Source organism: Nerophis lumbriciformis, linkage group LG27, assembly GCF_033978685.3.
Source record: "Nerophis lumbriciformis linkage group LG27, RoL_Nlum_v2.1, whole genome shotgun sequence".
Lineage (NCBI taxonomy): Eukaryota > Metazoa > Chordata > Actinopteri > Syngnathiformes > Syngnathidae > Nerophis > Nerophis lumbriciformis.
In genome coordinates, this window is record NC_084574.2 from 8,298,197 (window position 1) to 8,323,616 (window position 25,420).

Genomic DNA, 25,420 nt, shown 5'->3' on the forward strand with positions numbered 1-25,420 from the left:
TGCGTGAATGTGGAAATAGTGTCAAAGCGCTTTTGAGTACCTTGAAGGTAGAAAAGTGCAATACAAGTATAATCTATTTAATAGTGATAATAAAATAGTAATACAAATTCGTAATAAATAAAATAAATAAATTAGTAATAAAATAGTGTCAAAGCGCTTTGAGTACCTTGAAGGTAGAAAAAGTGCAATACAAGTATAATCTATTTAATAGTGATAATAAAATAGTAATAAAAATTCGTAATAAATAAAATAAATAAATTAGTAATAAAATAGTGTCAAAGCGCTTTGAGTACCTTGAAGGTAGAAAAGTGCAATACAAGTATAATCTATTTAATAGTGATAATAAAATAGTAATAAAAATTCGTAATAAATAAAATAAATAAATTAGTAATAAAATAGTGTCAAAGCGCTTTGAGTACCTTGAAGGTAGAAAAGTGCAATACAAGTATAATATATTTAATAGTGATAATAAAATAGTAATAAAAATTCGTAATAAATAAATAAATTAGTAATAAAATAGTGTCAAGGCGCTTTGAGTACCTTGAAGGTAGAGAAGCGCTATACAAGTATCACCCATTTCGATTTATTGCAAACAAATAACAATTTTAGCATTAAATAAATAAATGAGTGAACATAGAGTAATAGACTTGTCTTTTATTAGAAAGTAAGCAAACTAGGGCTGAAACCACTAATCGATTAAATCGATTAAAATCGATTATAAAAATAGTTGGCGATTAATTTAGTCATCGATTCGTTTGATCTATGCTATGCGCATGCGCAGAGGAAATTATTTTTTTCCAATTTTTTTTTTTTAATCAACCTTTATTTATAAATTGCAACATTTATAAACAGCTGAGAAACAATAATCAACAAAAATATGGTGCCAGTATGCTGTTTTTTTCCCCAATAAAATATTGGAAAGGATAGAAATGTAGTTTGTCTCTTTTATCCGATTATTAATCGAAGTAATAATCGACAGATTAATCGATTATCAAATTAATCGTTAGTTGCAGCCCTAAAGCAAACAGGTTACAAAGGCTCCTAATAAGGCTGTCCAAATTTTCAGAGATGTTCCTGAGCCCATGTGGTGATATCCTTTAGTCACTGATGTCGCTTTTTGACGCAGTACCACCTGAGGGATCGAAGGTCCGTAATATCATCGCTTACCTGCAGTGATTTCTCCAGATTCTCTGAACCTTTTGATGATATCACGGAGCGTAGATGGTGAAATCCCTAAATTCCTTGCAATAGCTGGTTGAGAAATGTTGTTCTTAAACTGTTGGACAATTTGCTCACGCATTTGTTGACAAAGTGGTGACCCTCGCCCCATCCTGGTTTGTGAATGACTGAGCGTTTCATGGAAGCTGCTTTTATACCCAATCATGGCACCCACCTGTTCCCAATTAGCCTGTTCACCTGTGGGATGTTCCAAATAAGTGTTTGATGAGCATTCCTCAACTTTGTCCGTCTTTTTTGCCACCTTTTTTGAAACATGTTGCAGGCCTCAAATTCCAAAATGAGCTAATATTTGGAAAAAATAAGAAAGTTTACCAGTTCGAACGTTAAGTATCTTGTCTTTGCAGGCTATTCAATTGAATATAAGTTGAAAAGGATTTGCAAATCATTGTATTCTGTTTTTATTTACCATTTACACAACATGACAACTTCACTGGTTTTGGGGTTTGTAGATTTAAAAAAAAAAGTTTTTCAATTTTATTCGAATTATTCCACACTCGGCCATTGGCACCTTAGGGGATCTGCTCTAAATTCGTTGTTCTTTGAACCTGTTCACTGTAATAATGATAAATAAAACTCTATTCTATTCAATCTCCAAATCGAGAATTTTTTCCCCCTTCAAAAAAGCAAACAGCTTTTTTAATGGTTTTCTTTTTGAACTTTAGTTTCCTTGAGATTTAGTGTCTCGCACTGAATAGTTCCACTGTTATTATTTGTATTGGATCAAACTGCACATGAGGAATGTTACCAGTTATTTATGCTCCCACAGCATCTTGAACAAGACGTCGTGTGCGCTGGATGTGAGGGATTCTGAAAAGGTGCAGAAGTGCTTAAGACATCTGACTCCCTTCATTAAGGTGAGAAAAAGGTATACCAATAATTTTGCATTCCAAAAGTTTGTGAGGAGAGCTCATCTCCGGAGGCTGATTTGTGTTGCATTCAAACTTTTCCCCCCGTTGCCGTTACAGAATTCCGATGCGATGTTGTACGCTCCGTCCATGAACGACATTCAAGTAAGTCGTGAAAAGTAGAAGAAAAAGTCCCTCCGTGCACTGCAAAAAGTGAAATCTAAGTAAGATGAAATATCTCAAATAAGGGCGATATTTGCTTATTTTCTGTCTGATAAGATAATTCTTCTCACTAAGCAGATTTTATGTTAGAGTGTTTTACTTGTTTTAAGGGTTTTGGACCTAAATGATCTCAGTAAGATATTACAGCTGAGATTTGATGAGCTATATTGAGTGCTTGAAACTAGAATATCAACTGTTGCAAAGCTGTGTCATCAACACTCACAAGTATAAAACTACTTTTTTAAAGTAATCATTTCTTATTTCAAGCATGAAAAAAAAAAAAGCACGACTTTGACACAATTGTGTCTCTGTTTTATTTTCAATGAAACCATGAATTGATTAACGTGGACCCCGACTTAAACAAGTTGAAAAACTTATTGGGGTGTTACCATTTAGTGGTCAATTGTACGGAATATGTACAATCTACTAATAAAAGTTTCAATCAATCAATCAAAAAAAAAAAAGGAAAATACATACTCATATAGTAGTATAGTTGTTATTAGTGAGAATATACTTATTTTAAGGTATTTTTGGGTTCATTGAGGTTAGCTAATGTTACTTGTTTTGGAAAGTCTTGACAAGCCAAATTTTCTTGTTCTATTGGCAGATAATTTTGCTTAGTTCAAATAAAATACCCCTCATTTTTGTTTTGTTTTTTCTTGTTTTTGCAGTGTGATTGTCGTCAAATGCCGGATTTCGGAAAGGTTACGATATTTTAAGGCTTTTTTGTTTCAATAATATTACACCCGCTTGTGATTTATTGATTCCTAATCACTTTTTAAAAACCTTACCCCCAAAATGTGCTTCATTTGCATGCTAAAGTGATGTTTTGAACATTGACAGAAGTGTATCGGGTCCAGAGGTGGGTAGAGTAGCCAGAAATTGTACTCAAGTAAGAGTACTGTTACTTTAGAGATTTATTACTCAAGTAAAAGTAAGGAGTAGTCACCCAAATATTTACTTGAGTAAAAGTAAAAAAGTATGTTGTGAAAAAACTACTCAAGTACTGAGTAACTGATGAGTAACATACACACACATATCATATATATATATATATATATATATATATATATATATATATATATATATATATATATATATACATATATATATATATATATATATATATATATAAATATATATATACACATACACATACACACATATATATATATATACACACATATATATATACACACACACACATATATATATATATACATATATACACACATATATATATATATATATATATACACATACACATACACACATATATATATATACACACATATATATATATATATATACACACACACATATATATATATATACATATATACACACATATATATATACAGTATATAATTTATATTTATTTATTTTGCCGTTTTTGTTTACATGTTAAAGGTGTTTTACTGAATATACATGCATGTTTAACACATATAGATTCCTTTCTTTCATGAAGACAAGAATATAAGTTGGTGTATTACCTGATTCTGATGACTTGCATTGATTGTAATCAGACAGTAGTGATGATAACGTCCACGTTTTCAAATGCAGGAGAAAAAAAGTTCCTCCTTTCTGTCTAATACCACATGAAAGTGGTTGGTTTTTGGCATCTAATTTCTCCAGCTTCCATATTCGTTTTCACACACTTTACAAGAAATACATTGGCGGCAAATTCCGTAGCTTGCTAGCTTGTTTGCGCTGGCTTTCGGAGACTCTTATTTTGAAAGCGCAGGCGCGATGGAGCGGCACTTTTATTGTGAAGACAGGAACTGTGCAGTCAGTCTTTAGGCTTGTGACGGGATATACGTTTGAAATAAAAAAGTGTCTTTTTTCCTTCACACTTTTGATTGATTGATTGAAACTTGTATTAGTAGATTGCACAGTACAGTACATATTCCGTACAATTGACCACTAAATGGTAACACCCCAATAAGTTTTTCAACTTGTTTAAGTCAGGTCATGTGACCGCCTGGCTCTGTTTGATTGGTCCAACGTCACCAGTGACTGCATCTGATTGGTGGAACGGAGTCAAACGTCACTAGTGACTGCATTTTATTGGTGGAACGGAGTGAAACGTCACCAGTAACGCAGGCACTTTGAAGGTCTGTCTGACAGACCAAAACAAACAAAGCGTGCATTAACAGATCGATAAAAATTAGTAGCGAGTAGCGAGCTGAATGTAGATAAAAGTAGCGGAGTAAAAGTAGCGTTTCTTCTCTATAAATATACTCAAGTAAAAGTAAAAGTAAGTTGCATTAAAACGACTCTTAGAAGTACAATTTATCCCAAAAGTTACTCAAGTAGATGTAACGGAGTAAATGTAGCGCGTTACTACCCACCTCTGATCGGGTCCCCCAGAAACTTGCAGGCCTTTTTTTGGAGATGCCTGAATTTTTACGCTGCAAATTATTTGCCACTTGCCAAGAGTTACAATGTTATTTCTAGATATTCACTCTAGTTTTAAGAACTCCTTTTTAGTCAATGACTTCACCGTATTTTTCGGACTATAAGTCGCAGTTTTTTTTCATAGTTTGGCCGGGGTTGCGACTTATACTCAGGAGCGACTTATGTGTGAAATGATTAACACATTAGCGTAAAATATCAAATAATATTATTTATCTCATTCACGTAAGAGACTAGACGTATAAGATTTCATGGGATTTAGCGATTAGGAGTGACAGATTGTTTGGTAAACGTATAGCATGTTCTATATGTTATAGTTATTTGAATGACTCTTACCATAATATGTTACGTTAACATACCAGTTGGTTATTTATGCCTTATATAACGTACACTTATTCAGCCTGTTGTTCACTATTCTTTATTTATTTTAAATTGCCTTTCAAATGTCTATTCTTGGTGTTGGCTTTTATCAAATACATTTCCCCCCAAAAATGCGACTTATATATGTTTTTTTCCTTCTTTATTATGCATTTTCGGCCGGTGCGACTTATACTCCGGAGCGACTTATATATGTTTTTTTTCCTTCTTTATTATGCATTTTCGGCCGGTGAGACTTATACTCCGGAGCGACTTATATATGTTTTTTTCCTTCTTTATTATGCATTTTCGGCCGGTGCGACTTATACTCCGGAGCGACTTATACTCCGAAAAATACGGTACATCAGAGGTGTCAAAGTGGTTTTTACTTAGGGGCACATGGCAGTCATGTTTGGCCCCAGAGGGCCGCGTCTAACAGTGAATACTATTATTACACCATTTTTTAATGCATTTTATTAGTAGATTTTTTAAAAAGTAAAATGTAAAAAAATATATGGTAAATTGCAATAATTTCACCTCAAAATGTAGTGTATATTACTATAAATGGAAAAACTGTACTGCTGTTTTTATGGTAAAAAAAAAGCAGCTCGGTTGCCAGAATTTTACTGTAAAATCAAAACATTTTTTTTACTGTAAATAAAAAAAACCCTGCAATTTTACAGTAAAATTTTGTTTGCTTTTTTTTTTTTACCGCAAATCAACAACAATAGATTTTTCGGTGTGTTACTGTAAATGCCAAAACGGCACCACAGTTTCTTACAGTAAAAAAGTACTTTTTTTTTTTTATTTAGAGAAAAATGCTGTAAAAAACACAGTAAATTTCACAATTTTACCATGAAATCTATTGCTACTTTTACATTGCACAATTTGATGGATAATTTGCTTTGAAATCATTATAATTAGTGTTTATTTCTATTTAAAAAATGGTTTGAATGTTTGATAATATATTTTTGCATAATTAGACAATACTTAAGTTAACATAATTTGCGATTACATCTATTTTTTTTCTCCCAAAACAGGAAGAAAGAATACATTTAGTAAAAAAAAGTTACAGTACTTTATTGATACATATTATATCCAGGTTTTCGAGGGCCAAATAAAATGAAATGGCGGGCCACATCTGGCCCCCCGGGCCTTGAGTTTGACACCTGTGCTTTACATAATAATCTTCATATTTGCATGATTAGATTGTATCCATCCCATTTATTCTGTATATATCGGTAATTAGGAGTTGGACAATATCGGAATATCTGCAAAAAAGCCATTATCGGACATCTCTAGTTCAAAGGGTTATTAAAAAAAACACAAAAGCGCAAAATATTGTGCATTTTAGGACTTTGTGCAATGATTGATCGTACAAAATCACAAAAAAAATTCTAAATTACACAAATAAGTCCGAAGTTACGTTTTGATCGCAATATCCAATGACTGTAGTTTCGCCCTTTTTGTCGTCTTTCAGACCAAGTGTCTTCTTTTCTCGCTGGAATGTTACGTGAAGGAGTTGCTGATGGTCATCAAGGAGGAGGAGGTGAAGGCGGACAACATTTACGCCAACTGCATCTTTGCGTTCGGAAGACAGCTAAAATCTGAATCTGTGAGTCCATGTTGGTCAACACCGTCCGTGACCCGTTCATGCGTTCATTGGATGCGACGACGAGGAGTTTTGGTGACCATTTCTGTGCTTGTTAAGTTTCAGGTCAGCTGTCTGCCATGTGAGGCGCACTCCCTGGGCGACATTAGCACATTTCTCAGAGAACTAGAGAAACTCCTGCAAGCCATCGCTTCTTAAAAGCAATGAAGTGATCGATGAGGTCCGATGATAATTATGATTGGTTTTTTTTTAATGTACAGCACACAGCCAGGTGCATTTGAAATACCACCATATCAAGATGTGAGACTTTTAGCTTTCATTTAAGTGGCTTTTTAAATGTTTTACAACTTTTTTTGACATTATACTGCTGGTAAATATTACAATTGCATTTGTATTTGACTTTTTTCTGTTGAATTACGATTTTCTTCTCTTTTTTGTAATATTCCGACTTTATCCGAGCAACATTCCGATTATTTTTAAAATATTTTTTTATTATATTCTCGTAAAATCACTATTTATATAACTTTTTTTTTGTTGTAAATTTAGAACTTGTCTCGTAAATGACGATAGATTTCTGGTAAAATTACAACATTTTTCTCCTAATATTTCATTAGGGGGAATTAGACTTTATTCTCCTGAAACGATGACATTTTGTACGAAATCCCGATTTTATTCTCATAAAACTATTATTCTTTTGACATGATTTCCAACTTAATCCTCATGGAACTGTCAATTTTCTTCTTTGAAATTACAGTTTTATTCTTTTAAAATTGTAACAGTATTTTCGTAGCATTACAACTTAATTCTCGTAACATTATCACTTTTAAAAAAAAACGTTTTGTTTGTAAAATTAGAACTTGTCTCGTAAATGACGATAGATTTCTGGTAAAATTACAACATTTTTCTCCTAATATTTCATTAGGGGGAATTAGACTTTATTCTCCTGAAACGATGACATTTTGTACGAAATCCCGATTTTATTCTCATAAAACTATTATTCTTTTGACATGATTTCCAACTTAATCCTCATGGAACTGTCAATTTTCTTCTTTGAAATTACAGTTTTATTCTTTTAAAATTGTAACAGTATTTTCGTAGCATTACAACTTAATTCTCGTAACATTATCACTTTTAAAAAAAAACGTTTTGTTTGTAAAATTAGAACTTGTCTCGTAAATGACGATAGATTTCTGGTAAAATTACAACATTTTTCTCCTAATATTTCATTAGGGGGAATTAGACTTTATTCTCCTGAAACGATGACATTTTGTACGAAATCCCGATTTTATTCTCATAAAACTATTATTCTTTTGACATGATTTCCAACTTAATCCTCATGGAACTGTCAATTTTCTTCTTTGAAATTACAGTTTTATTCTTTTAAAATTGTTACAGTATTTTCGTAGCATTACAACTTAATTCTCGTAACATTATCACTTTTTAAAAAAAAATGTTTTGTTTGTAAAATTAGAACTTGTCTCGTAAATGACGATAGATTTCTGGTAAAATTACAAAATTTTTCTCCTAATATTTCATTAGGGGGAATTAGACTTTATTTTCCTGAAACGATGACATTTTCTACGAAATCCCGATTTTATTCTCATAAAACTATTATTCTTTTGACATGATTTCCAACTTAATCCTCATGGAACTGTAAATTTTCTTCTTTGAAATTACAGTTTTATTCTTTTAAAATTGTAACAGTATTTTCGTAGCATTACAACTTAATTCTCGTAACATTATCACTTTTTAAAAAAAATGTTTTGTTTGTAAAATTAGAACTTGTCTCGTAAATGACGATAGATTTCTGGTAAAATTACAACATTTTTCTCCTAATATTTTATTAGGGGGAATTAGACTTTATTTTCCTGAAACGATGACATTTTTTACGAAATCCCGATTTTAATTCTCGTAAAACTATTATTCTTTTGACATGATTTCCAACTTAATCCTCATGGAACTGTCAATTTTCTTCTTTGAAATTACAGTTTTATTCTTTTAAAATTGTAACAGTATTTTCGTAGCATTACAACTTAATTCTCGTAACATTATCACTTTTTAAAAAAAATGTTTTGTTTGTAAAATTAGAACTTGTCTCGTAAATGACGATAGATTTCTAGTAAAATTACATTTTTCTCCTAATATTTCATTAGGGGGAATTAGACTTTATTCTCCTGAAACGATGACATTTTGTACGAAATCCCGATTTTATTCTCATAAAACTATTATTCTTTTGACATGATTTCCAACTTAATCCTCATGGAACTGTCAATTTTCTTCTTTGAAATTACAGTTTTATTCTTTTAAAATTGTAACAGTATTTTCGTAGCATTACAACTTAATTCTCGTAACATTATCACTTTTTAAAAAAAATATTTTGTTTGTAAAATTAGAACTTGTCTCGTAAATGACGATAGATTTCTGGTAAAATTACAACATTTTTCTCCTAATATTTCATTAGGGGGAATTAGACTTTATTTTCCTGAAACGATGACATTTTCTACGAAATCCCGATTTTAATTCTCGTAAAACTATTATTCTTTTGACATGATTTCCAACTTAATCCTCATGGAACTGTCAATTTTCTTCTTTGAAATTACAGTTTTATTCTTTTAAAATTGTAACAGTATTTTCGTAGCATTACAACTTAATTCTCGTAACATTATCACTTTTTAAAAAAAATGTTTTGTTTGTAAAATTAGAACTTGTCTCGTAAATGACGATAGATTTCTAGTAAAATTACATTTTTCTCCTAATATTTCATTAGGGGGAATTAGACTTTATTCTCCTGAAACGATGACATTTTGTACGAAATCCCGATTTTATTCTCATAAAACTATTATTCTTTTGACATGATTTCCAACTTAATCCTCATGGAACTGTCAATTTTCTTCTTTGAAATTACAGTTTTATTCTTTTAAAATTGTAACAGTATTTTCGTAGCATTACAACTTAATTCTCGTAACATTATCACTTTTTAAAAAAAATGTTTTGTTTGTAAAATTAGAACTTGTCTCGTAAATGACGATAGATTTCTAGTAAAATTACATTTTTCTCCTAATATTTCATTAGGGGGAATTAGACTTTATTCTCCTGAAACGATGACATTTTGTACGAAATCCCGATTTTATTCTCATAAAACTATTATTCTTTTGACATGATTTCCAACTTAATCCTCATGGAACTGTCAATTTTCTTCTTTGAAATTACAGTTTTATTCTTTTAAAATTGTAACAGTATTTTCGTAGCATTACAACTTAATTCTCGTAACATTATCACTTTTTAAAAAAAAATGTTTTGTTTGTAAAATTAGAACTTGTCTCGTAAATGACGATAGATTTCTGGTAAAATTACAACATTTTTCTCCTAATATTTCATTAGGGGGAATTAGACTTTATTCTCCTGAAACGATGACATTTTGTACGAAATCCCGATTTTATTCTCATAAAACTATTATTCTTTTGACATGATTTCCAACTTAATCCTCATGGAACTGTCAATTTTCTTCTTTGAAATTACAGTTTTATTCTTTTAAAATTGTAACAGTATTTTCGTAGCATTACAACTTAATTCTCGTAACATTATCACTTTTTAAAAAAAATGTTTTGTTTGTAAAATTAGAACTTGTCTCGTAAATGACGATAGATTTCTAGTAAAATTACAACATTTTTCTCCTAATATTTCATTAGGGGGAATTAGACTTTATTCTCCTGAAACGATGACATTTTCTACAAAATCCCGATTTTAATTCTCGTAAAACTATTATTCTTTTGACATGATTTCCAACTTAATCCTCATGGAACTGTCAATTTTCTTCTTTGAAATTACAGTTTTATTCTTTTAAAATGGCAACAGTATTTTCGTAGCATTACAACTTTATTCTCGTAACATTATCACTTTCCCCCTCCCAAAATATCGACTTTTTGTCTTGTAAAACTTGTAAAATTACAACTTTTTTCTTCCAATTGTAAAATTGTTACTTTTTTCTCATAATATCACGTTTATTTGTAAGAAATAATTTGCTTAAAAACTACCACTTTATTCTCATGAAAAGCAGACAGTTTTCTTAGAAACTGAAATTACTTTATCATCTAATTACAACTTTTTTCTTTCAATGTTACTACTTATGGTAAAAAAAACAACCCAACCTTTTTCTCATAATATTACAAGTTTATTTCTAAGAAAATAATTAATTTACGATTTTATTCTAGTAAAATTTTTCTTTTAAAATTATTACTTCTTTACATAAATTTCGACTTAATCCTCATCAAAATTAAAATGTTCCTCTTGGAACTTAGTTTATTATTGTAAAACTGCAACAGTATTCTCGTAGTATTACAACTGTTTTCCCTCCGCAATATCGAGTTTTTCCTCTCGTAAAATTTACAATCCTATTCTTTTTTTGTTTAATGTTCCCACTAATAGTAAAATTGTTACTTTTTTTCTTGTAATATTACGGGTTTTTCCAAAGGAAATCCGACATTTTATTCTTTTAAAATCACGTTTTCATTGTAATATTCTGGCTTTTTTTCCCCCAATTTTTTTTTTTACTTTTTACTTATAGATCACGACTTTGTTCTCATGAAAAGCAGACAGTTTTCTTAGAAACTGAAATTACTTTATCGTCTAATTACAACTTTTTTCTTTCAATGTTACTACTTATGGTAAAAAAAACAACCCAACCTTTTTCTCATAATATTACAAGTTTATTTCTAAGAAAATAATTAATTTACGATTTTATTCTCGTAAAATTTTTCTTGTAAAATTATTACTTCTTTACATAAATTTCGACTTAATCCTCATCAAAATTAAAATGTTCCTCTTGGAACTTAGTTTATTCTTGTAAAACTGCAACAGTATTCTCGTAGTATTACGACTGTTTTCCCTCCGCAATATCGACTTTTTTCTCTCGTAAAATTTACAATCCTATTCTTTTTTTGTTTAATGTTCCCACTAAAAGTAAAATTGTTACTTTTTTTTCTTGTAATATTACGGGTTTTTCCAAAGGAAATCCGACATTTTATTCTTTTAAAATCACGTTTTCATTGTAATATTCTGGCTTTTTTTCCCCAAATTTTTTTTTTTACTTTTTACTTATAGATCACGACTTTGTTCTCATGAAAAGCAGACAGTTTTCTTAGAAACTGAAATTACTTTATCATCTAATTACAACTTTTTTCTTTCAATGTTACTACTTATGGTAAAAAAAAAAAACCCAACCTTTTTCTCATAATATTACAAGTTTATTTCTAAGAAAATAATTAATTTACGATTTTATTCTCGTAAAATTTTTCTTGTAAAATTATTACTTCTTTACATAAATTTCGACTTAATCCTCATCAAAATTAAAATGTTCCTCTTGGAACTTAGTTTATTCTTGTAAAACTGCAACAGTATTCTGGTAGTATTACAACTGTTTTCCCTCCGCAATATCGACTTTTTTCTCTCGTAAAATTTACAATCCTATTCTTTTTTTGTTTAATGTTCCCACTAATAGTAAAATTGTTACTTTTTTTCTTGTAATATTACGGGTTTTTCCAAAGGAAATCCGACATTTTATTCTTTTAAAATCACGTTTTCATTGTAATATTCTGGCTTTTTTTCCCCAATTTTTTTTTTTACTTTTTACTTATAGATCACGACTTTGTTCTCATGAAAAGCAGACAGTTTTCTTAGAAACTGAAATTACTTTATCATCTAATTACAACTTTTTTCTTTCAATGTTACTACTTATGGTAAAAAAAAAAAACCCAACCTTTTTCTCATAATATTACAAGTTTATTTCTAAGAAAATAATTAATTTACGATTTTATTCTCGTAAAATTTTTCTTGTAAAATTATTACTTCTTTACATAAATTTCGACTTAATCCTCATCAAAATTAAAATGTTCCTCTTGGAACTTAGTTTATTCTTGTAAAACTGCAACAGTATTCTGGTAGTATTACGACTGTTTTCCCTCCGCAATATCGACTTTTTTCTCTCGTAAAATTTACAATTCTATTCTTTTTTTGTTTAATGTTCCCACTAATAGTAAAATTGTTACTTTTTTTCTTGTAATATTACGGGTTTTTCCAAAGGAAATCCAACATTTTATTCTTTTAAAATCACGTTTTCATTGTAATATTCTGGCTTTTTTTCCCCCAATTTTTTTTTTTTACTTTTTACTTATAGATCACGACTTTGTTCTCATGAAAAGCAGACAGTTTTCTTAGAAACTGAAATTACTTTATCATCTAATTACAACTTTTTTCTTTCAATGTTACTACTTATGGTAAAAAAAACAACAACAACCTTTTTCTCATAATATTACAAGTTTATTTCTAAGAAAATAATAAATTTACGATTTTATTCTCGTAAAATTTTTCTTGTAAAATTATTACTTCTTTACATAAATTTCGACTTAATCCTCATCAAAATTAAAATGTTCCTCTTGGAACTTAGTTTATTCTTGTAAAACTGCAACAATATTCTCGTAGTATTACAACTGTTTTCCCTCCGCAATATCGACTTTTTTCTCTCGTAAAATTTACAATCCTATTCTTTTTTTGTTTAATGTTCCCACTAATAGTAAAATTGTTACTTTTTTTCTTGTAATATTACGGGTTTTTCCAAAGGAAATCCGACATTTTATTCTTTTAAAATCACGTTTTCATTGTAATATTCTGGCTTTTTTTCCCCCAATTTTTTTTTTTACTTTTTACTTATAGATCACGACTTTGTTCTCATGAAAAGCAGACAGTTTTCTTAGAAACTGAAATTACTTTATCATCTAATTACAACTTTTTTCTTTCAATGTTACTACTTATGGTAAAAAAAAAAAACCCAACCTTTTTCTCATAATATTACAAGTTTATTTCTAAGAAAATAATTAATTTACGATTTTATTCTCGTAAAATTTTTCTTGTAAAATTATTACTTCTTTACATAAATTTCGACTTAATCCTCATCAAAATTAAAATGTTCCTCTTGGAACTTAGTTTATTCTTGTAAAACTGCAACAGTATTCTGGTAGTATTACGACTGTTTTCCGTCCGCAATATCGACTTTTTTCTCTCGTAAAATTTACAATTCTATTCTTTTTTTGTTTAATGTTCCCACTAATAGTAAAATTGTTACTTTTTTTCTTGTAATATTACGGGTTTTTCCAAAGGAAATCCGACATTTTATTCTTTTAAAATCACGTTTTCATTGTAATATTCTGGCTTTTTTTCCCCAAATTTTTTTTTTTTACTTTTTACTTATAGATCACGACTTTGTTCTCATAAAAAGCAGACAGTTTTCTTAGAAACTGAAATTACTTTATCATCTAATTACAACTTTTTTCTTTCAATGTTACTACTTATGGTAAAAAAACAACAACAACCTTTTTCTCATAATATTACAAGTTTATTTCTAAGAAAATAATAAATTTACGATTTCATTCTCGTAAAATTATTACTCCTTTACATAAATTTCGACTTAATCCTCATCAAAATTAAAATGTTCCTCTTGGAACTTAGTTTATTCTTGTAAAACTCCAACAGTATTCTCGTAGTATTACAACTGTTTTCCCTCCGCAATATCGACTTTTTTCTCTCGTAAAATTTACAATCCTATTCTTTTTTTGTTTAATGTTCCCACTAATAGTAAAATTGTTACTTTTTTTCTTGTAATATTACGGGTTTTTCCAAAGGAAATCCGACATTTTATTCTTTTAAAATCACGTTTTCATTGTAATATTCTGGCTTTTTTCCCCCCAATTTTTTTTTTTTACTTTTTACTTATAGATCACGACTTTGTTCTCATGAAAAGCAGACAGTTTTCTTAGAAACTGAAATTACTTTATCATCTAATTACAACTTTTTTCTTTCAATGTTACTACTTATGGTAAAAAAAAAAAACCCAACCTTTTTCTCATAATATTACAAGTTTATTTCTAAGAAAATAATTCATTTACGATTTTATTCTCGTAAAATTTTTCTTGTAAAATTATTACTTCTTTACATAAATTTCGACTTAATCCTCATCAAAATTAAAATGTTCCTCTTGGAACTTAGTTTATTCTTGTAAAACTGCAACAGTATTCTGGTAGTATTACGACTGTTTTCCCTCCGCAATATCGACTTTTTTCTCTCGTAAAATTTACAATCCTATTCTTTTTTTGTTTAATGTTCCCACTAATAGTAAAATTGTTACTTTTTTTCTTGTAATATTACGGGTTTTTCCAAAGGAAATCCGACATTTTATTCTTTTAAAATCACGTTTTCATTGTAATATTCTGGCTTTTTTCCCCAAATTTTTTTTAACTTTTTACTTATAGATCACGACTTTGTTCTCATGAAAAGCAGACAGTTTTCTTAGAAACTGAAATTACTTTATCATCTAATTACAACTTTTTTCTTTCAATGTTACTACTTATGGTAAAAAAAAAAAAAAAAAAAAAACTTTTTCTCATAATATTACAAGTTTATTTCTAAGAAAATAATTAATTTACGATTTTATTCTCGTAAAATTTTTCTTGTAAAATTATTACTTCTTTACATACATTTCGACTTAATCCTCATCAAAATTAAAATGTTCCTCTTGGAACTTAGTTTATTCTTGTAAAACTGCAACAGTATTCTGGTAGTATTACGACTGTTTTCCGTCCGCAATATCGACTTTTTTCTCTCGTAAAATTTACAATCCTATTCTTTTTTTGTTTAATGTTCCCACTAATAGTAAAATTGTTACTTTTTTTCTTGTAATATTACGGGTTTTTCCAAAGGAAATCCGACATTTTATTCTTTTAAAATCACGTTTTCATTGTAATATTCTGGCTTTTTTTCCCCAATTTTTTTTTAAAACTTTTTACTTATAGATCACGACTTTGTTCTCATGAAAAGCAGACAGTTTTCTTAGAAACTGAAATTACTTTATCATCTAATTACAACTTTTTTCTTTCAATGTTAATACTTATGGTAAAAAAAAAAAACCCAACCTTTTTCTCATAATATTACAAGTTTATTTCTAAGAAAATAATTAATTTACGATTTTATTCTCGTAAAATTTTTCTTGTAAAATTATTACTCCTTTACATAAATTTCGACTTAATCCTCATCAAAATTAAAATGTTCCTCTTGGAACTTAGTTTATTCTTGTAAAACAGCAACAGTATTCTCGTAGTATTACGACTGTTTTCCCTCCGCAATATCGACTTTTTTTTCTCTTAAAATTTACAATCCTATTCTTTTTTTGTTTAATGTTCCCACTAATAGTAAAATTGTTACTTTTTTTCTTGTAATATTACGGGTTTTTCCAAAGGAAATCCGACATTTTATTCTTTTAAAATCACGTTTTCATTGTAATATTCTGGCTTTTTTCCCCAAATTTTTTTTAACTTTTTACTTATAGATCACGACTTTGTTCTCATGAAAAGCAGACAGTTTTCTTAGAAACTGAAATTACTTTATCATCTAATTACAACTTTTTTCTTTCAATGTTACTACTTATGGTAAAAAAAAAAAAAAAAAAAAAACTTTTTCTCATAATATTACAAGTTTATTTCTAAGAAAATAATTAATTTACGATTTTATTCTCGTAAAATTTTTCTTGTAAAATTATTACTTCTTTACATAAATTTCGACTTAATCCTCATCAAAATTAAAATGTTCCTCTTGGAACTTAGTTTATTCTTGTAAAACAGCAACAGTATTCTGGTAGTATTACGACTGTTTTCCCTCCGCAATATCGACTTTTTTCTCTCGTAAAATTTACAATTCTATTCTTTTTTTGTTTAATGTTCCCACTAATAGTAAAATTGTTACTTTTTTTCTTGTAATATTACGGGTTTTTCCAAAGGAAATCCGACATTTTATTCTTTTAAAATCACGTTTTCATTGTAATATTCTGGCTTTTTTTCCCAAATTTTTTTTTTGACTTTTTACTTATAGATCACGACTTTGTTCTCATGAAAAGCAGACAGTTTTCTTAGAAACTGAAATTACTTTATCATCTAATTACAACTTTTTTCTTTCAATGTTACTACTTATGGTAAAAAAAAACAACCAACCTTTTTCTCATAATATTACAAGTTTATTTCTAAGAAAATAATACATTTACGATTTTATTCTCGTAAAATTATTACTCCTTTACATAAATTTCGACTTAATCCTCATCAAAATTAAAATGTTCCTCTTGGAACTTAGTTTATTATTGTAAAACTGCAACAGTATTCTGGTAGTATTACGACTGTTTTCCCTCCGCAATATCGACTTTTTTCTCTCGTAAAATTTACAATCCTATTCTTTTTTTGTTTAATGTTCCCACTAATAGTAAAATTGTTACTTTTTTTCTTGTAATATTACATGTTTTTCCAAAGGAAATCCGACATTTTATTCTTTTAAAATCACGTTTTCATTGTAATATTCTGGCTTTTTTTCCCCAAATTTTTTTTTTTACTTTTTACTTATAGATCACGACTTTGTTCTCATGAAAAGCAGACAGTTTTCTTAGGAACTGAAATTACTTTATCATCTAATTACAACTTTTTTCTTTCAATGTTACTACTTATGGTAAAAAAAACAACCCAACCTTTTTCTCATAATATTACAAGTTTATTTCTAAGAAAATAATTAATTTACGATTTTATTCTCGTAAAATTTTTCTTGTAAAATTATTACTTCTTTACATAAATTTCGACTTAATCCTCATCAAAATTAAAATGTTCCTCTTGGAACTTAGTTTATTCTTGTAAAACTGCAACAGTATTCTGGTAGTATTACGACTGTTTTCCGTCCGCAATATCGACTTTTTTCTCTCGTAAAATTTACAATTCTATTCTTTTTTTGTTTAATGTTCCCACTAATAGTAAAATTGTTACTTTTTTTCTTGTAATATTACGGGTTTTTCCAAAGGAAATCCGACATTTTATTCTTTTAAAATCACGTTTTCATTGTAATATTCTGGCTTTTTTCCCCCCAATTTTTTTTTTTACTTTTTACTTATAGATCACGACTTTGTTCTCATGAAAAGCAGACAGTTTTCTTAGAAACTGAAATTACTTTATCATCTAATTACAACTTTTTTCTTTCAATGTTACTACTTATGGTAAAAAAAACAAAAAAACCTTTTTCTCATAATATTACAAGTTTATTTCTAAGAAAATAATACATTTACGATTTTATTCTCGTAAAATTTTTCTTGTAAAATTAGTACTCCTTTACATAAATTTCGACTTAATCCTCATCAAAATTAAAATGTTCCTCTTGGAACTTAGTTTATTCTTGTAAAACTGCAACAGTATTCTGGTAGTATTACGACTGTTTTCCCTCCGCAATATCGACTTTTTTCTCTCGTAAAATTTACAATCCTATTCTTTTTTTGTTTAATGTTTCCACTAATAGTAAAATTGTTACTTTTTTTCTTGTAATATTACGGGTTTTTCCAAAGGAAATCCGACATTTTATTCTTTTAAAATCACGTTTTCATTGTAATATTCTGGCTTTTTTTCCCCAAATTTTTTTTTTTTACTTTTTACTTATAGATCACGACTTTGTTCTCATGAAAAGCAGACAGTTTTCTTAGAAACTGAAATTACTTTATCATCTAATTACAACTTTTTTCTTTCAATGTTACTACTTATGGTAAAAAAAACAACCCAACCTTTTTCTCATAATATTACAAGTTTATTTCTAAGAAAATAATTAATTTACGATTTTATTCTCGTAAAATTTTTCTTGTAAAATTATTACTTCTTTACATAAATTTCGACTTAATCCTCATCAAAATTAAAATGTTCCTCTTGGAACTTAGTTTATTCTTGTAAAACTGCAACAGTATTCTGGTAGTATTACGACTGTTTTCCCTCCGCAATATCGACTTTTTTCTCTCGTAAAATTTACAATCCTATTCTTTTTTTGTTTAATGTTCCCACTAATAGTAAAATTGTTACTTTTTTTCTTGTAATATTACGGGTTTTTCCAAAGGAAATCCGACATTTTATTCTTTTAAAATCACGTTTTCATTGTAATATTCTGGCTTTTTTTCCCCAATTTTTTTTTTTTACTTTTTACTTATAGATCACGACTTTGTTCTCATGAAAAGCAGACAGTTTTCTTAGAAACTGAAATTACTTTATCATCTAATTACAACTTTTTTCTTCAATGTTACGACTTATGGTAAAAAAAAAACAACAACCTTTTTCCTCATAATATTACAAGTTTATTTCTAAGAAAATAATTAATTTACGATTTTATTCTCGTAAAATTTTTCTTTTAAAATTATTACTTCTTTACATAAATTTCGACTTAATCCTCATCAAAATTAAAATGTTCCTCTTGGAACTTAGTTTATTCTTGTAAAACTGCAACAGTATTCTCGTAGTATTACAACTGTTTTCCCTCCGCAATATCGACTTTTTTCTCTCGTAAAATTTACAATTCTATTCTTTTTTTGTTTAATGTTCCCACTAATAGTAAAATTGTTACTTTTTTTCTTGTAATATTACGGGTTTTTCCAAAGGAAATCCGACATTTTATTCTTTTAAAATCACGTTTTCATTGTAATATTCTGGCTTTTTTTTCCCCAAATTTTTTTTTTTGACTTTTTACTTATAGATCACGACTTTGTTCTCATGAAAAGCAGACAGTTTTCTTAGAAACTGAAATTACTTTATCATCTAATTACAACTTTTTTCTTTCAATGTTACTACTTATGGTAAAAAAAAAACAACAACCTTTTTCCTCATAATATTACAAGTTTATTTCTAAGAAAATAATTAATTTACGATTTTATTCTCGTAAAATTTTTCTTGTAAAATTATTACTTCTTTACATAAATTTCGACTTAATCCTCATCAAAATTAAAATGTTCCTCTTGGAACTTAGTTTATTCTTGTAAAACTGCAACAGTATTCTGGTAGTCTTACGACTGTTTTCCCTCCGCAATATCGACTTTTTTCTCTTGTAAAATTTACAATCCTATTCTTTTTTTGTTTAATGTTCCCACTAATAGTAAAATTGTTACTTTTTTTCTTGTAATATTACGGGTTTTTCCAAAGGAAATCCGACATTTTATTCTTTTAAAATCACGTTTTCATTGTAATATTCTGGCTTTTTTTCCCCAAATTTTTTTTTTTACTTTTTACTTATAGATCACTGACTTTGTTCTCATGAAAAGCAGACAGTTTTCTTAGAAACTGAAATTACTTTATCATCTAATTACAACTTTTTTCTTTCAATGTTACTACTTATGGTAAAAAAAAAAAACCCAACCTTTTTCTCATAATATTACAAGTTTATTTCTAAGAAAATAATAAATTTACGATTTTATTCTCGTAAAATTTTTCTTGTAAAATTATTACTCCTTTACATAAATTTCGACTTAATCCTCATCAAAATTAAAATGTTCCTCTTGGAACTTAGTTTATTCTTGTAAAACTGCAACAGTATCCTGGTAGTATTACGACTGTTTTCCGTCCGCAATATCGACTTTTTTCTCTCGTAAAATTCACAATCCTATTCTTTTTTTGTTTAATGTTCCCACTAATAGTAAAATTGTTTCTTTTTCTTGTAATATTACGGGTTTTTCCAAAGGAAATCCGACATTTTATTCTTATAAAATCACGTTTTCATTGTAATATTCTGGCATTTTCCCCCCAATTTTTTTTTGTGACTTTTTACTTATAGATCACGACTTTGTTCTCATGAAATGCAGACAGTTTTCTTAGAAACTAAAATGACTTTCTCGTAAAATTTGAACTTTTTTCTTTCAATGTTACCACTAATGGTAAAAATACAACTTTTTTTTCTCGTTATATTACAAGTTTTTCTAAAAAAATTCCAACCATTTGTCATCGTGAATTACAACTAGATTTTTGTTTTGTTTTTCTCAAAAAAGTTTGACTTTTTGCTCGAAATAGTTGACTTTATTCTATTGACATGGAGAATATTTTCTTTGAAATTAAAATGTTATTTTTTTCTCCTATCATCACAATTGTTTTCTGTATAATGGTGACTTTTTTTAATCGTACATTCCAACTTTATTTTGCTAAAATTACGACTTCTTGTAATATTATGACTTTATTCTGGTAAAATGGTGACTTCTTTATATGATTTATTGTCTACTTTTTGTTCAGCAACATTTTCCAGGGGCTCCAAAGCATTTTGACTGTAATCGTAAATAAAAGTCTACATTAGATTTGGTCGTGTTTCAATGACATTTTGGTGGCATATAAAGGAAATTCTCTAAATAATCCTTCACCGAACATGTAAATATTTGAAAATATTGGTTTTGTGTATAATATACTGTAGCCCACTGTTTGTGAAATGTTTGTATTGTATACAATAAACAGGCAGAAGATGTAGCAGTAAGTATCAATAGTAAAAAGTTCATATTTGACTCAGCTGATTGCTGAACAGTAATGAATGGAAGAGTCGCCACAAATATGCTGAATGACGAGTGTTTTTTATGGAAGTGTGTTCATAAAAAACATACGAGTACTTTAGGATCCCCGTTGTATGTGATTCAACCGACATTTTCACTTTCACCAGGCATTAAAAATGTTTTGTCAACTTCAGATTGTTTCAAAGTCTTCCTTTGAGATTCAAAGTTCACCCATCGACGACCCCTCCGACCAAAATAGCCGACTCCCTGCGTGTTTTATAAGATGATGAAGGCGTGTCCCGGATTTTGAGTACATCGGAAGCACTGATCTCAGGGGATACATTTTTTTCTTCATTCCCTCGGGGGCGCTGCTGAGTGATCTTTAGCGAAGGTCACCTCCCCGTCCAGAGTTTTTTTTAAGCACGTTAAAGAACGTTCTCATGTAAGAAGAGGGAGGCGCAAAAAGGTTTTGATACTTGTTTTTTATACTCGTTAAATACAAACAGTAACCGGTGTTACGGCGGGTTATTTTGAAATATTGCCACTTTTACTTCCAAAAATATTTTTTTTCTGAATCAGAAATGTTATTTTCTTGCAATATTGTACTTTTTTTCATGTAAAATTAAAACTTTTGATCTCATGATTTTAGGTCTTTATTCTAATACAATTAAAACATTTCGCCTCTTGTAAATTACAATTTCACTTTCTTAACATCCAACTATTTTCACAGAATTATACGATTTTTTTCTCGTTTTATTATGATTTAACGTAATATAATTACCGCTAGTCAAAGTCAGGGATGTCAAACGATCGACATTTTTAATCAGATTAATCCCATTTTTTTAACTAATTCATATTGATTAATCATCATTTGTCAAAACTTTTCTCATCAGTTAGTTTTATTCTAAAATTACAACTTTTGATCCCATCACTAAAGGATTTTTTTTCTTTTGTAAAAAACAATTTCTCTTTCCTAACATCTCAGCTATTCTCACAGAATTGAAAATAAATACGATTTTTCTCATCACAAAAGCTGTAATTTTCTTGTAATATTTTGTTCCTTATGAACAACATGCATTTTTCGGAATATTGTTTAAAAAAAATTATTTGAAAAATATTACTTTTTCCGAATTTTACAGAAAACAATTGTGATAATAGGAGAAATAAATATTTTGCAAGAAACACATTTTAATTTCGAAGAAAATATTCTGCACGTCAATAGAATAAAGTCAACTATTTCGAGCAAACTATTTTGAGAAAAAGACAACGAAAATGGAGTTGTGATTCACGATGACAAATAGTCGAAATTTTTTAGAAAAACTTGTAATATAACGAGAAAAAAGTTGCATTTTTACCATTTGTGGTAACATTAAAAGAAAAAAGTTCACATTTTTACGAGAAAGTCATTTTAGTTTCCAAGAAGTCTGCATTTCATGAGAACAAAGTCGTGATCTATAAGCAAAAAGTAAAAAAAAAAATTTGGGAAAAAAAGCCAGACTACGAAAACGTGATTTTAAAAGAAGAAAATTGTAGTTTATGAGCCAAAATGTTGGATTCCCTTTGAAAAACCCGTAATATTACAAGAAAAAAAGTAACAATTTTACTATTAGTGGGAACATTGAAACATGTTGAGCTTGTCAATAAGATCCCCGAAAGAGCAGGGAAACCTGCGAAACAGGCTTGTAGGGATGACATAGCCTCCGTGTTTTTTCCTGACCTAACGAATATTTGGCACTACCCACTGTCTAACGGATAAACCACAGAAACCTCGGCTATATATATGTATATAAATACACTCATATTTATATAACCTTCTATACATCCATCCATCCATCTTCTTCCGCTTATCCGAGGTCGGGTCGCGGGGGCAGCAGCCTAAGCAGGGAAGCCCAGACTTCCCTCTCCCCAGCCACTTCATCCAGCTCCTCCCGGGGGACCCCGAGGCGTTCCCAGGCCAGCCGGGAGACATAGTCTTCCCAACGTGTCCTGGGTCTTCCCCGCGGCCTCCTACCGGTCGGACGTGCCCTAAACACCTCCCTAGGGAGGCGTTCGGGTGGCATCCTGACCAGATGCCCGAACCACCTCATCTGGCTCCTCTCGATGTGGAGGAGCAGCGGCTTTACTTTGAGCTCCTCCCGGATGGCAGAGCTTCTCACCCTATCTCTAAGGGAGAGCCCCGCTACCCGGCGGAGGAAACTCATTTCGGCCGCTTGTACCCGTGATCTTGTCCTTTCGGTCATAACCCAAAGCTCATGACCATAGGTGAGGATGGGAACGTAGATCGACCGGTAAATTGAGAGCTTTGCCTTCCAGCTCAGCTCCTTCTTCACCACAACGGACCGATACAGCGTCCGCATTACTGAAGACGCCGCACCGATCCGCCTGTCGATCTCACGATTCACTCTTCCCTCACTCGTGAACAAGACTCCGAGGTACTTGAACTCCTCCACTTGGGGCAAGATCTCCTCCCCAACCCGGAGATGGCACTCCACCCTTTTCCGGGCGAGAACCATGGACTCGGACTTGGAGGTGCTGATTCTCATCCCAGTCGCTTCACACTCAGCTGCGAACCGATCCAGTCACATGGGAGGAGTTCGGTGAGGCCATGGAAAACGACTTCCGGACGGCTTCGAAGCAATTCTGGACCACCATCCGCCGCCTCAGGAAGGGGAAGCAGTGCACTATCAACACCGTGTATGGCGAGGATGGTGTTCTGCTGACCTCGACTGCGGATGTTGTGGATCGGTGGAGGGAATACTTCGAAGACCTCCTCAATCCTACCAACACGTCTTCCTATGAGGAAGCAGTGCCTAGGGAGTCTGTGGTGGGCTCTCCTATTTCTGGGGCTGAGGTTGCTGAGGTAGTTAAAAAGCTCCTCGGTGGCAAGGCTCCGGGGGTAGATGAGATCCGCCCGGAGTTCCTTAAGGCTCTGGATGCTGTGGGGCTGTCTTGGTTGACAAGACTCTGCAGCATCGCGTGGACATCGGGGGCGGTACCACTGGATTGGCAGACCGGGGTGGTGGTTCCTCTCTTTAAGAAGGGGAACCGGAGGGTGTGTTCTAGCTATCGTGGGATCACACTCCTCAGCCTTCCCGGTAAGGTCTATTCAGGTGTACTGGAGAGGAGGCTACGCTGGATAGTCGAACCTCGGATTCAGGAGGAACAGTGTGGTTTTCGTCCTGTGACAAAGGGCAGCCTTGGCGGAGTCCAACCCTCACTGGAAACGTGTCCGACTTACTACCGGCAATGCGGACCAAGCTCTGGCACTGATCATACAGGGAGCGGACTGCCACAATCAGACAGTCCGATACCCCATACTCTCTGAGCACTCCCCACAGGACTTCCCGAGGGACACGGTCGAATGCCTTCTCCAAGTCCACAAAACCCATGTAGACTGGTTGGGCAAACTCCCATGCACCCTCAAGGACCCTGCCGAGAGTATAGAGCTGGTCCACAGTTCCACGACCTTCTATACAGTATACGTTATAAAATACAAAACAAATGTAGTATAGTTGATATATGATCACAAATGAGTCCATTTTAACTACCGGTAATAATATGCATGGAAACTAAATGAAAAGACTATTTTATTACATAAAATAATACATTTGCATCATTCTTGTACAGTGAATGCAACATTGTATTCAGTGTGTATAAAAATAAATATGCCTATTTGTTATACAGTATTAAGAAATGAAGTGTTAGCTGCACTTATGAACAAGGTGTACGTCTGCTCGGTACCTTCAGCCTCCCCCTGACATGCTTGTGCCGGCGTAACCGTGGCGACAGTCACAACAAACAATAAGCTCTTCCTCGGCGAGGGACTTATTTTCCTCACGTGTCGACTTTGCCGTAAGAACCCTCGGGCGGCCGGTAGCACTTGGGGAAGGCCATCAGCTGCAACATATTGAAGGCGTACTTCCTGCAACCAATGTTCTTTTCCACGTTCTCCATGCGACACCCTTCTCTGACGAGGAAGGAGAATCAAAACAAATCAATGAAAATAGTCGCATTTTGAAAGAAAACCCAGAAATAAAATAGAACAAAAATAAAAAATAAACTACATTGAATTAGGTACAAATGAGATAACATATTAGCATTGAAATATTTTGTATGATTAAAAAAATACATACAAATAAAGCAAAACTAAATGGATGGAAATAAAACAACATAATATATTTCTATAAATAAAATTATATACATAAAACATTAGTTTAAAAAACTATAATTAAAGTAGAACAAATATGAAACAAGCCACATTGAACTAATTACAAATAAAATAAGAAAATATTGTTGACATTTTTTTTAGGAATAAAAAATACATACAATTAATAAAGTAAATGGTTTATACTTGTATAGCGCTTTTCTACCTTCAAGGTACTCAAA

General features: G+C 30.8%; 2 protein-coding genes across 3 annotated transcripts in view; one reads left to right on the plus strand and one right to left on the minus strand.

Annotated features, from left to right (window-relative positions):
• The window catches only part of il2 (interleukin 2), a 136,010-nt gene that overhangs the window by 38,618 nt on the left and 71,972 nt on the right, over positions 1 to 25,420 (plus strand). Inside the window, exons 3-6 of one of the 2 annotated variants that reach the window (XM_072916360.1) lie at positions 2,006 to 2,093; positions 2,205 to 2,249; positions 6,559 to 6,693; positions 6,790 to 6,910. In XM_072916360.1, the coding sequence (XP_072772461.1) occupies positions 2,006 to 2,093; positions 2,205 to 2,249; positions 6,559 to 6,693; positions 6,790 to 6,888 (367 nt within the window). In that variant the 3' untranslated portion in view covers positions 6,889 to 6,910. Of the gene's footprint in view, positions 1 to 2,005; positions 2,094 to 2,204; positions 2,250 to 6,558; positions 6,694 to 6,789; positions 7,332 to 25,420 lie in introns of those variants that run through there. The other variant, XM_072916359.1, reaches the window with a different exon arrangement.
• inpp4b (inositol polyphosphate-4-phosphatase type II B) overlaps positions 24,637 to 25,420 on the minus strand; it is a 621,310-nt gene continuing 620,526 nt past the window's right edge. Inside the window, exon 22 of the mRNA XM_061922950.1 lies at positions 24,637 to 25,001. Coding sequence (XP_061778934.1) covers positions 24,869 to 25,001 — 133 coding nt within the window. The 3' untranslated portion in view covers positions 24,637 to 24,868. The remainder of the gene's footprint in view (positions 25,002 to 25,420) is intronic.